Source organism: Cygnus olor, chromosome 2 (assembly GCF_009769625.2).
Source record: "Cygnus olor isolate bCygOlo1 chromosome 2, bCygOlo1.pri.v2, whole genome shotgun sequence".
NCBI lineage: Eukaryota > Metazoa > Chordata > Aves > Anseriformes > Anatidae > Cygnus > Cygnus olor.
In genome coordinates, this window is record NC_049170.1 from 1,492,393 (window position 1) to 1,504,943 (window position 12,551).

The 12,551-nt window shown below is 58.5% G+C and overlaps 1 protein-coding gene across 3 annotated transcripts in view; it reads left to right on the plus strand.

Moving 5' to 3' along the window:
- The window catches only part of CCDC12 (coiled-coil domain containing 12), a 36,206-nt gene extending 23,963 nt beyond the window's left edge, over positions 1 to 12,243 (plus strand). For all 3 annotated transcript variants that reach the window (XM_040548001.1, XM_040548002.1, XM_040548003.1), the window contains exons 3-7: positions 8,734 to 8,813; positions 10,565 to 10,626; positions 10,711 to 10,745; positions 11,085 to 11,161; positions 11,450 to 12,243. In XM_040548001.1, coding sequence (XP_040403935.1) covers positions 8,734 to 8,813; positions 10,565 to 10,626; positions 10,711 to 10,745; positions 11,085 to 11,161; positions 11,450 to 11,529 — 334 coding nt within the window. In that variant the 3' untranslated portion in view covers positions 11,530 to 12,243. The remainder of the gene's footprint in view (positions 1 to 8,733; positions 8,814 to 10,564; positions 10,627 to 10,710; positions 10,746 to 11,084; positions 11,162 to 11,449) is intronic.
- The last annotated feature ends 308 nt before the right edge of the window (positions 12,244 to 12,551 follow it).

The window sequence follows — 12,551 nt, forward strand, 5'->3', positions numbered from 1 at the left end:
TCTGAAATAGTCGTCTTTTTCTCTTTTGACTGACTTTTAGGCCAGGAATCGCTTCTTTTCAGCCACTGCTGAGCTGCCTGAAGCATATCGAAGGTGATGTGGTTTCATACCAAACCTTCAGCATCACCCCTGTTGATCCAGGAGGTCCCTTTTCCAACGAGCCCATGTCAGGGAGCTCTCCTCGTGCAGCAGGTTCAGCAAATCCTTCCTCTGCCTGCAGTGATGCCCTGGAAACCTCACCGAGGTTATGGACAGGGGGGGAGGTTGTTGAGTAGGAACCCCTTTCTGCAGTCAACGTTGTGCTGATGCACGAAACTGCCCGCGGATGCGGGCGCGGGGCATCTCCTGAAATTCGTGGGAGTAATGCCTCCGGGGAGGGAGGCAGCTTTTGGGGCGAAAAGTTTCCTTTCCAGCTCGATTTCCCCGCAGGAGTCTGTAGCTCTTTGTCTGCCTCTCCAGCTACCGTGTGTTTTGTCAGGATCCAAATGTAACTTTGCAAGGCAAATTAGAGCAAGATCTGCTCTGCAGGAAATGTTTGAATCACAAATTTGGCCGAGACGGGTCGTAGCTTTACGACTCAACTCCAGCCCATCCAGGGATTTCGCTGCTTTCTGCTTTACTCGTCGAATGCCCTTTTTTTTCTGCTGCTGAAATTGGATGGGCGCTTTGAACGCGATCTAGGATGCCAGCGAGCCGCTAACTCGATTTCATCTCAGATTTTCATTTCCCCGTAGCGTAGCCGAACTTTCTCAACCCTTTGAAAAGGGGAACTGCTGTGCACTAACGCCTCGCTGGCTGGTGCTAAAAGGTGAGCTGAGATGGGCTGCTGGTGGTCCCACGTGTGGGGAACCGAGGGGTCCTGGTAGCTGAAGCGTGCCCTCGCTGCTCCCTCGCCCTGAAACAAGAGCCTCAGTAGCTGGGCTGCTTTCTCAAGCTGAAAACCACCAAAAACACAACCGAGGGAGGTGAAACCTAGTGGCTCGGTAAATAATCTTGCGGCCAACGTGCAGCCTTCGGGTGCGCCATTTAATTGGCGAAGCTGGCTTGGGGGACGCCCTGAAAGCCAGTTGTGCCCTGCTGGAAGGCAGGAACAGCCTCGTCTGCTGTCTCTCCTCCGTGGGCTGGGATTTAGGGCTGCTTTGGCTGCTCACCAGCTGGTGTGGCCTCGGGGTGGCTGTCGGGGCAGGACTGACCACCAGCAAGGCTTTGGCCACAGCCTGGTTCCTCCTCCCGTCCTCGGGGGGCCCGGACTTTGCACCCTGCAGCGGAGCCAGGAACCTGCTTTGCTGATATTTTCTGGCTGCCAGCGTGAGGACACGATTCGGGGCAGCTTCCTGTTTTTTTTTTTTTTGTTTTGTTTTTTCTCTGCTCAACTCGGAGCTCTCCCCCCTCTGACTATTTTTTTTTTTGTTGTTGTTCTCTGTTATTATCTTTCACGCCGCGAGATACCGCGGCAGGAACAAGTGCTGACGAGGCCCTCTGTGCAAAACGCAACGCGCTCGCAGCAATCTAAGCTCCGGGTATCTCTGATCTGCCTCTCCGGGGAGCTGATGTTTGTAATAGCTAAGCGCTTGGGTTATTTCCTTACCAGCTCTGCTGCCCGGGAACCGCCTCCCGCCGCGGAGCAGCGCTCAGCCTCTGCAAGGAGCCGGCCGTGGGTGGACTCAGCCCCTTCTGCCCCGTTGCTGCAGGGAGAAACGAGCCGGCGCGCTCGGGGATTGAACGGCGACTGCTGCCCGAGCTGGGTGCTGCCACCCCGCAGCGAGGTGCTGAGCTTTGACCCTGGCCCCCCCCCCCCACCTTCTTCAATCGGAGCACGTTGGCGGGGTGAAAAGTGTAAATAGGAACCCAAGGTAGGGCTCGCAAAAGGCGGGGGGGGGACCAAAAGTCTTCGCCTTAGCTAGAAATGAAGCCTCAGTGAGCTGCTGTTGATCAGCTGCCGGTGTTTCAGCACTTAGTCATCCCTGAAAATTACAGCTCGGCTGAATGCTGGGCAGGAGCCGGGGGAGGCAGGGGCTGGGGAACACGATCTCTGCCCTCGCCGTGGGAAGAATGTCACGGGGCAGGGCAAAACCACTTGTTTTTTCTTTCTTTTTTTTTTTTTTTTTTTTCTTCACACCTCCACTCCGCGCAAAAAAACACAGCAGGAAATCTGCTCGGCGGGGGGCTTGGCCGGGCAGCGCAGCCGAGGCAGTAGCACGGTAACCGCTGTGCAGATGTCCTTCCTCCCGTCCTGAAGAGGCTTGCGGAGGGACCAAAAAACAATAGATACGGGAGAAAGCACCGCACATGTGTAAGGACGTGGTGGTTTTGATAGCCAAACCCGTGACTTGGCACCTTCCCGGCAGCGCCCTCCTTATTTCGGTAGCCGCTGCCGGTTACGTCCCTCCCGTAACCAAACCAGAGCGTTTTGGGGGGCTGAATTTTGGGTCCTTCATCCTCCCTGTGTCTTGCCTGGAGGCAGACTGTTGGCGTGGTGCTGGGGCAGGCTGTGGGTACCCCTGAACATCTTGTTCACAGATTGCCAGCTCTGTGCTGTGCAGGGACGTGAGCTGATGCAGTGGGTGTGAGCGTGGTTATCCAGGCTCAGCGCTGCAGAGGAGCTGTGCTCAGTGCTCTTTGAGGCCGGCTGGGGGAATGTTAAGGTCCTGAGGGCCTCCAGGTTCTACCAAGACACCTTCAGGGCCTCTTCTTGGCTTGAGCCTCGAGGATGGCAGGCTGTTTCTGACACACCACCAGCCAGAGAAGCTGGAGAAGCCCCATAAAGCACGCTCCTGTGCCAGGACGAGGAGGAGCGCTGCAGGGCATCACCAGCCCGGATCCCCCTCTGCAAATCGAGCGTAGGCTTTGTCCCAGTCCCATTTACTGCTGCAGATGCTTGCGTCTGCCCGGGAGATGCTCAGCGGCCTGCGAAAGCAGCGTGGGAGGCCAGACAGCCTCGTGGCACCCGCCTGCGTTTGGAGTGCTCCTCTTGCAGCCCTCCTCCTGCGGCACCCGGAGACGCGTCTCTGCCCGCCCCGAGCCCCGTCTGCGCTCCCCGAGGAGCACGTCCTGAGCAAGAAACCTCCTCGACAAGCTTGGGGGCTCGAGGTGTAAGAGAGGCGCCTGGTTTTTGGCATTCCTCGAGCGCCTTTGGGCGGCCGCTCGGGTAGGAGGATGCGCTGCGACACGCTCGGCTCTGCGCGGAGATCCCTCTGCAGGGGGGAGCTGCTGGCCTCTGCCTCTGCTTGTTGCTCGCTGCTTTTCTGCCCCGGGTGAGGAGTCCAGGAACGGGTGAGGAATCCAGGAACGGTGGGAACAGCTTCACCCCCTCGATCGGACAGCGGCTCTGACCCTCCGCTGCGTCCTGCAGGGCTGTGTCTCTGCCCTGCTGCACGAGGGGGTGAGGAGAGCAAACACGGGGCGCGTCTGGGACACGAAAGTGGTTTCTTGGTTTTAAATTGGAGCAGATGCCGATTGTCTGGGTTGCCAGGAAGGTCACCGCGTGCGGTGAGACAGCCTGGAGGTGTGGGGACCTTGCTTTGAGCTAGCCCAGCTGCAGGGAAAAAAACCCGGCAGGCTGCAGCAGGAGGTGCTCATGGATGTCCAGGAGCAGAGGGCAGGGCTGTCTGCGGGGGGGGAAGGCAAAGGGTGGGAAAAAAAAAAAAAGGGCTTGTGAAACAGAATCTGCACCGGGGCCGGTCGCACAACAAGTCTCACAGTGCCCCCAGAGGGCGGTGGTGCTGCAGCAGCCCCTCGGCACCCTTGGGTGCTGGTGGATCAGCTGGCACCCCGTCTGTGCCGGGTGGCTTCGCAGAGCGGTGCCGCGGGGAGAAGCGCAGAGGGTGCAAGGGTCCAAGCCTGAAAGCTCTGCCCAAATTCCCAGCGCCGGGGAAGTGGCACTGATCTGCTTCTTGCCGCGCGGTCTGCAGCGGTAGGAAATAGAGTAAGCTGGGTGGTTGAACTCGCCCTACAGCGAGTTTTCCTTGGCAAAGAAAAGAAAAAGCTCGAAAATGACTTCTGCTCTGTGGCCTGCCGTAGGAAACGGAAAAGGGAAGATGGGCGTTGAGGAGAAGCGTGTGCCACCACTGAGGAACATTCGCGTGCTGCCCCAGGGGACGCCCTCGCTGCGTGGCCACACGGGTACCCCAGCATCCCCGCTCCTTCGGGATCTTCAGTGGCTCGGCCAGAGCCCAGCGTGGGCAGGGAACCGAGGCAAAGACCAAGCAGGAGGCCGGCTGCACGGTCAGCTCACGGCTCGGTCGTCTGGCAAGTCCCCTGGGTCTGATTTTCGGGGACATCACCGTGCTGGGGAGCTGATCCCTCTGATCTGGGGTGCTGGGACAGCCTCCTGCTCTCACCCTCCTCCTCCCCAAGCCCCAGACCTCCTGGGTTGCCGCTGGTAGTCCCCTGCCTCGCTGTCCTTCGTCGTCCGACTGCCTTGTCCGTGCCCCTTCAAACCTTTTTGCCTCCCCGGGGCGCACCCCACCGCTTCCCCAAGGATGTGAGACCTCCCTCGTGTCTCCTACTTTCCTTGACGTGCTCAAATGCGGCTTCCCAGGACCTCCCCGGAGTGAGTGAAACTCGGGGAGGCAGAGAAAGCAAACGAAATTCTTCCCGTGGTTTCTCCTTAAAGGGCAAGATGGAAATTGCCGTCGAGGATATTTGGTTTCAGGCGGGTTGGAGCGGCTGTCACGAAAAGTGGCAGGCTCTGAGAGCAGCTCGAGGAGGTCGAAGGGCAGCAGGTTCTCAAACCAGACGGCCTTTCTCCAGGGCTTCGGGAGAAGATTGCCCGAAACAGCTGAGGTAGGGGTGAGAACACCCAGGACTTCCCTAAACTGCTTGCAAAGAATGCAAAGTCCTGGACCTGGCGCTCCAGAAATAATTACTGGGGCTCTGGGTGTTAGGAACGGCTTGGTTTGGATGCTGGCTTGCTTGCAGCGTCCTCACAAGCGACGGGACGTCAGCCTGGAGACCTAAAAAAAAAAAAAAATCCGTTCATCAATCGAAGAACGATGTTTGCTCCGTAAAGCCCCCGGGGCTGGGGGAGCGAAGGTTGTTTCGGTTGGTTTCACAACCTCGAAGACAGCTTTGAGCGTCCTGTGCTGCGCACGGAGATAATTCTCCGCGTTCTGCGCCTCTCCTGCGTGCCGTGCCACGTCCAGCCCTCCTGCTTCACCGAGAGGCCGCCCTTCCTCCTCCTTCCCCGGGAGGAAGCTCCGGATTTGAGGCATTCCTGCCTACGAACCGGGGAGCCTGCCACCACCGACGGGCTTCCAGGAGGCTCCCAGAGCCTCGTCCATCGCTTCGCCGACCCAAACGCGGGCCGGGAAACGCCGCACGAGGTGCTCCAAGGGGCAGGAGGAGAGCGTCCCCTGGGCTTGGCGCCTCTCAGGAGGTGCTGATACAACCCGCTAGTGGCTCGGCGGGACCTAGGTCCCCCCACCCCGCAGCCAAACGGCCCCAAACCAGGTCTCGGCCGGGCGCTCTGCCCCCTCCGAGGGGCGCTCAGCAGTGCCGGTGCCTCGCCGCATCGTGCCCTCCGCCCCGGGAGCTGCGTGCCCGCGCCGTGCCGGGCCCCGTTGTTCTCTCCGTGTTGTTTTTTCTGTCCTTGCGGGAACTTGGATAATTCATCGCTTGTGCGGCGCGCCGGGCCGGCTTTCCGGAGCGCGGCGCCCCGGGGAACTGCTGACACCTGGGCTTTATTTAACCCGCCCCTGCGGGAGACCCGCGCTGTCTTGTTAAAGCGACCTTTTTAACCCTTGCCTTCCTTCCTGCTCTTCTGGGGGCCCGCTCCTCGTCCGTCTGTCTGTACGGATGGACGGAAAAATGTGGAGAGCAAGGCAGCAGCTTCTGCTGGTGGGCTGAGCGCTGCTGGGGTTTGTGCGCTGAAATCCCCCCGCGGGCGCGCTGGGCGCTGCCAATTCCCGGAGGCAGGTGCGGGAGCCCCCCCAGCATCCAGCAGCTAATTCAAGGGATCCGTTTCTGGTTGTTTTCTCCTCGCGCCCGCAGTTGCGCACGGGTTTAATGAGGATCTGAAAGCACTGGGGGGAACTGAGCTCGTGCCCTGCCCGGCGCGGGGGGATCTGGGCAGAGCCCAGCGGCCGCTTCCCCTTCTGCCAGACCTGTGCTGATGCAGTTCCCATCTGTGCCAGGACCTGCTCGGTTGTGCAGTGCCTTTTTTTTTTTTTTTTTTCTTTTTAATCTCACGGAGAAATCTCCAGCGAGCACGGGCAGCACCGGGTAGCAAGGCTTTTGTTTGCAAACCGAGGTGGGACCTTCTGTGGGCTAAGCACAGAGGGAGCAGCTTTTCCCCGGGCAGCCCCTCTTCCATGCTTGTTCCCCGCGCGGTGCCGGCCTCCTGATAAGTTTGGGAAGGGGCTGAAGCTTGTGGGGATGTTGCTAAATAGATCTCTGCTGGTGTGGCCGTGGCTGAGCAGCCAGCATTGCACGCCCAAGCTGGCGATTTTGAAATACGGCTTGTCAAGGTGCAACGCTAACATCTCGCTGGCCTGAAGGAAACAGCCTGCTTGGCTCCCAGCTCTTGTTTTAGCCCCTCTGACCTTAGGGGAGTCTGTGTTTGGTTTCCATTCGGCTGCAAGGGAATCCTTCTAAACATGAGCTAAACCCAGCAGAAAGCGGGGGAGAGGCTGAAAGTTTGCGTTCTGCAGGGTCTGGTGCTGCCGCTTGGTCCGATAAATCCTCTCCTGCGAGCAGGAGCAGGCTGGTGGCCAGATGTCCAGCATCACAGCCTGACACCCCCTTACCTCCTGGGTGAATTAACTGCTTCCCTCCCCTCCGCCTCCAAGGTTAGCAACAAAACCCGGCTGTCTGTAAGCTCCCGGCGTACCGGTGAGTCCTGTGTGCCTGCCGATGGCATCACCTTCTGCCAAAAATAATCGCTTGATCATCTGAGATCAGACTTCCCGAAAAGCCCTGCGTTGCTGGCTGGGGAGTGACTGTGCTGGGTCCGGGTTAATGCAATAAATTCCTCCTCCCGGGGCACGTGTGTGTAAAAAAAAAAACAAAAAACCCCGTAAAACCGCACAGCAGCTTGTCCTCTTGTCGCCGGGCGCAGTCCAGGCGCGCCTGGCTGGGGGGAGGTATTGCAGTGATGGGATAATCGTGAGCTAATCCTGCCCCTGAGTTTCTTTTTAAGCATCCTTTCTCCAGCAAGCCGGCTGAAATCAAAAGAAATGTCTCGTTTGTAGCCCAGTTTGAGGCAGGAGTAAGCGGCAACCGCAGCGAGGCCGAATTTGCAAGGGACACATCCAGCTACGGAAACCCGCTGCCGAGAGCGAACGTCGGTCCCCCTGCCACCACCCCGAGGTGCCAGCCCTGCTGTGGGCTGGACCCCTGCTGTACATCGAGTTTGTTCAGCCCAAATAGCTCGGGGGGGCTGGCAGCAGGGTGCTGGAAAGGGGTCGGGGTGGGAAGGGCAGGATGCTGAGCCCCGAGGCTGCCTCTTGCGTTCCGGGAAGTTTTCCCCTTGTGCTTCCCACCGCTCGCCATCCTTCCCCTTCTCATTCTGGGCTGTATCTCATGTCCTTTCATTGTCCCTTTCTCAGGTGCTCCTTGCTTTGCCTGCAAGCCCCAGGGACGGGCCGTATCTCACCGCAGAGCCTGGCAAAGGTGGAGCGAAGCTGGAAAGGAAAGCACGGTTTTGCCTCCGGGTATCAGGGCAGAGCAAATGACAAGCGTTTGCCCTTTGTGGAAATTCGTGCGGTGCGCACCTTAATGCCACGTGCTTGTAGGGTCTGAAATAGCTCCCACTAAACGCCACTCACCTCAGGCACCGGCTGTAAATTAGACTCTAACAAAGCCACAAACAAAGCCCCTTCTTGCTTCTCCAGCTGTACAGCCGAGCAGGGGAGCGGCCCAGGTATCGGCTCTCTGCAGGGAGGAAAAATCGTCATGTTTGATTTATTTCCTGCCTGATACAAACGTCCTGGCCCCGTCTTTGCACCGGGGGCTCTCCGTGTCCTCCTGTGGCCCTGCACAGCCCCGTCGGCACTGCCCGAGGCTGTGCTGAGAGCCGGGGCAGGATCAGAGCCGGCAGCGAGTGCCTCGGTTTCTGCTTGAACCCATTAAACCCACCCAAAGCGTGAAATGCATTTAATCCACTTAACTTGCCCTCTGGGCCAGTACGCTGTTATATAGACCCAGCAGGCTGCGGAGCATCTTGTGCACACGTGTAGGCAGCCGATGGGGTCCTGCAGGCTGCTTTCTGGGGCTCTCATGTGGGAAGCGCTTCGAGTTTTGAGGGGCTGGCGCAGTGGGGAACCAGCCCCAGGGTACGTGCGGCTGGAGCTGCCCGATATTTATCAATTCCAGGCCCAAATCCTTCGGGAGAAGCTTAAAAAGAGCAGGTGTGAAAGAGGGAGAATTAGTATTTGGGCATCAGGGGGGTGTGTGCGCTGGGGAAGGGGCTGGCTGCTGTCTTGTGTGTGGGGTTGGGGGAGCCTCTGGGTACTGTTCACCCCGACGCCACCAGCTCAATATTTGCTCCCTTTGCAGCTCCTCTGCACCCTCGGCCCTACGCGTCCAGAAGCATCTCTGGTGGCTGGTTAACGTCTCGAGACCCTAAAGGCTGAAGCTCAGAGCTTTGCAGGGCAGCTCGGGGCTGATCCCCGCTGCCTCCGCCTGGAGGCTCGAAGGACTCGCGCGGGTCTCAGCCAGCCGCTGCTGAGGCAACGTGCCCCTCGCTAGTGTGCCCGCCTCTCACTGCTCTCTGCTCTTCTCCTTCCTCCCCAGGGAGATCAAACTGCGAAACTACGACCCCGAAGATGAGGAACTGAAGAAGAGGAAGGTGCCCCCGGCCAAGCCGGCCTCAGGTGAGTGAAGGCGTGAGCCTGGGAGCTGGGACGAGGCGGGGGCCGAAGCAGAAGCAGGGCCCGTGGTGGTGCTGGGGCCAGATCGTGCAGAGCCCTTGCAGGGGTTCGTTAACTGCTGTAACGAGGCTAACAGCGCACCCTAACAGCACATCTGATCCCCTCCTGCTACCAGGCAGTGTTCAGGGGGAACAAGGCAGCACTCGCGGTCGTGTGGGCAAACGCAACAGCACAGGACTCCGCACCCAGCCAGCGTGCTGCAAAATGAACGGGGTCTACCTTTCCTTTCCAAAAGCGGGGGGCTTGGAAACCTCTGTGTCCCTCCTCGCAGGTGTGCCTCCAGCCCAGGGTGACAGAGTCACCGCGATGCGTTCTGCTGGCGGCTTCTGGCTGAGGGGTTTAGGTTCTGAGGTTTAGAGGGCGCCTGCAGTCCTGCAGGGCGCTGGCATGCCTGAGCAGCCGTGTCGGGAGCGAGCGTGGTGCTCGCGGGCCCCGTTGCTTCACCATCCCCTCTCGCCGTGGGGCTGCACACCCTGCGTTACACAAGTGGGGCGTGTGTCTGGGCACACCAAGTCCAGCCCAAACCAAAGGGCCGATACTCAAGAGGAGCGGAGATCTCGCTGCAGGATTCTCAAGGAAATTGGGGTTGTTTTGTTTGAGTTACCTTTAAACAAATATTAGTCATGGGTCCAAGGCGTTCAGCCTGCTATTTCCTAGTGCTGAACCTCTGCGTGTCTTTGAGAGGGAGGCAAAGGGTAGAAGTTCCCTTGATCTTGAAATAGGAAGTCCTCCTGGAATAGGTCTCTTTAACAATGCCCTGAATAAAAACACTGCCTTTGGGAGCACGGCAGAGATCTGGTAGGTAGGAATGCTGATGCTGTGCTTTCTTTATCCTTTTTAAAAGTTTTAAACTTCCTTCGACTCTTCCCCTGTGTGTGGTTTGGGATTGGGAACAGCAATTTTGACTGTTTCCAGTAAAACCCAAGCTCCCCGCCAGCCCCTTTGGAGCTGCGGTGCCCGTCAGGTGCAGCTCCTGTGTCTGGAGCAACCAAACCGCCTGTCCTGGGGCACTTTGTGCAGGGGCTGGGGAGGGGGGAGGATGGAGGAACTGGACTCAAAGCGGTTTCACATTAAATACACCTTGGGCATACGCATTTGCTGGAGCAGGATTCGGTTTATCCCTCACGGATGTGCTCAAGCCTTGGTGCCCGCGCTCCCTCCTTGCACCGACACCTCGATTAGCAGAGGGAGGGCCGCGTGGCTACCCCTTAGCTCCCCTTTTTTCCCTGGTGTCTGGAGCTACCAGATACCTTACGTAAGGGCAGGGCTGGAGCTTGGTCCCTGCGAGGTGTCCCACGCCGCGCCCTCAGAAGTGAGTCACGGGAAGACAAATTGCAGATTAAAACCCTGCAGACTTGCCAAGCAGCTCATCGGTGCAGACCTTGCCAAAGCTTGACTTGAACCCAGAAGACTTCCTGCTGCTCTGTGCTGTTTGTGGGGTTTAACAGCTGTTAGTTTTGCCTCCTTTTCAGGTGATTTCTAAGAGTCTCTGAAAGGGTTTGGGTGGTGGAAGGGTGTGTGGACCCACGTGGATTCACTTGGAGGCCCTGCGCTCTGAAGGTGACGCCGTTCAAATGGGCTTTAATAAAAGCTGCTCTGAAATAAGCAAGTTCTGGTGGGTTGCCCCGTGCCTCGTCCCCTCGGTGTCCCCCTGCTGCGCCTTGTGCTGATGCTGGTCCTGTTCCCCCATCTAGTGGAAGACGTGGTGAAGGAGCAGCTGGAGGCTGCCAAGCCGGAGCCCATCATTGACGAAGTGGTACGTGTATTGAGAGCCGCTCGGCGTCGGGCACGCCTCTGCCTCGCTTCCAGCTCTCACTGCTTCTCTCCTCTTCCTCCCTAGGATCTGGCAAACCTGGCCCCCAGAAAGCCGGACTGGTGAGTGCTTGCGGCACCGGTGTGTCACCGTCACCACGGGGTTGTCCAGGTTGGGTTAGAAGTGCAAGAAATGGGAAACTCAGCCCTGCTGTTGAGGGAAATGCAGGGCACGCCGAGCCCTTTGGGGTACGTGTCACTGTGGTGGCCTCAGTGACACGGGGTGCTCTGGACTTCAGGTCAGTTTGCCCATGGGATCGTGGCAGATGCGCGCTCTGCTCCGCGGTGTTCGCAGGAGAGGGAAGGAGTTTCTGTCCCGCTAGGAAAAGTGCAACACGGCCCCTGCCTTCACGTCTGCCTGGGGGTGGGGATTTGTTCTCACCCTCTCCTTCTCCTCCCTAGGGATTTAAAGCGAGATGTCGCCAAGAAACTGGAGAAGCTGGATAAGAGGACTCAGAGAGCCATTGCTGAACTGATACGTGCGTGACGGTGCTGCGGGGGTGGTGCGGGGGGTCACCCCTTGTCCCAGAGGGATGACACACGCGGGGAGCTCGGTGCCTCGCTGCTGGGCCGGGGAGGGACTGGCAGAGCTCGATCCCCTTCCCAAAAGGGGAAGGCATTCGTTTTAGGGTTGCCCCACTCGGCTCGCATGGCAGAGAAGGATGCTTTGCAGGCATAGGGGCTGCACTTGGGGTCCTCAGCCTCTCCCTGGGGGTTCCCCGGTACAGGAGGCTGATTGCTAAGCAGCTGCTGCTTCTTGCTTGCAGGAGAAAGATTGAAAGGGCAGGAGGAGGAGCTGGCGTCAGCAGTCGGGTCGGCAAAGCAGGATGGAAGCGACTCCGACTGAAGAGCTGCACCCGGCAGCCTCGGGCACGGGCTCTGCCGGCAGCACCGATCCCATTGCTCTCAGGTAGAGGCGCCTCGCCGGGACACGCTGAAGCCCTCAAGTCCTGCCGGGCCTGGAGGAGAGGGGCAGATCCAAGGAACACCGCTGTCCCCGCTGAGACTGTGGCTGGCTTACGAGGCACGTTTCACAGCCAGCCTTTTGGGACCACGAGGGGTTGACGGGAGCAGGACAGACAGCCACGTTAGCTTCGACCTAGGCTGGTGGGAGTTGGAGCAAGGAGGATCTGGGCGAAAGAGTAGTGCTAGAGAAGGTAAATTCAGGCCAACTCTCACTTGGTGGGCAAGCAAGAGCTGCCCACACAGAGCACTGCAGCCCCCAGAGAGGCACCTTCTGCAGAAGAGCTGCTGTAGCTGGCATGCAGGGAACAACGAGGTCTCTAGCTCTGGAGAGCCTCTGGCTCTGAGTATTTGGGAATTTCTCATCCATGGTCAGACCCAGCACGTGCAGAGTAACTGCTGGAAGTGTCTGTGTGCTCAGGACCTGCTCTGTGCTGGGAAAAGCGTCCAGCTGAGAGGCTAACGTGCAGTTTGTTCTGTTCCTTGACGTTCCCAGACCCTCCAGGCTGTGCAGCATGTGCCTCTCCTCTAGACGTTTTATAATGGACAAAGTTTGTTGTAAGAAATCTTTTCATAATAAAATGGTCCCGCAGAGGAAGAAGCTGTTACTTGTTCTGTCTGCAGAGCTCTGGTTGAGGCAGCTCAATTAATCTGCAGGGACTTCAGCCCACTGTCTGCAGGTCCCTGTTCCCTTCACGTCCCGTGGCAGTGGGGAGACGTTGCAGGTTGGGCACCTCGGCCAGCCACGTGGGCTCCTGAGTTCTGCATTTGATTGGAAAGCAGTTTTGTCCCGAGGTAAAACACCTGGTGCATATAGCCTTGACAGCAGGATTTAGAGAAGAGTTAACCTGTGATAAAAATAGCTGTTCCTGTTAATGCACGCATCCTGCTGCTTTTAAAAGCCCG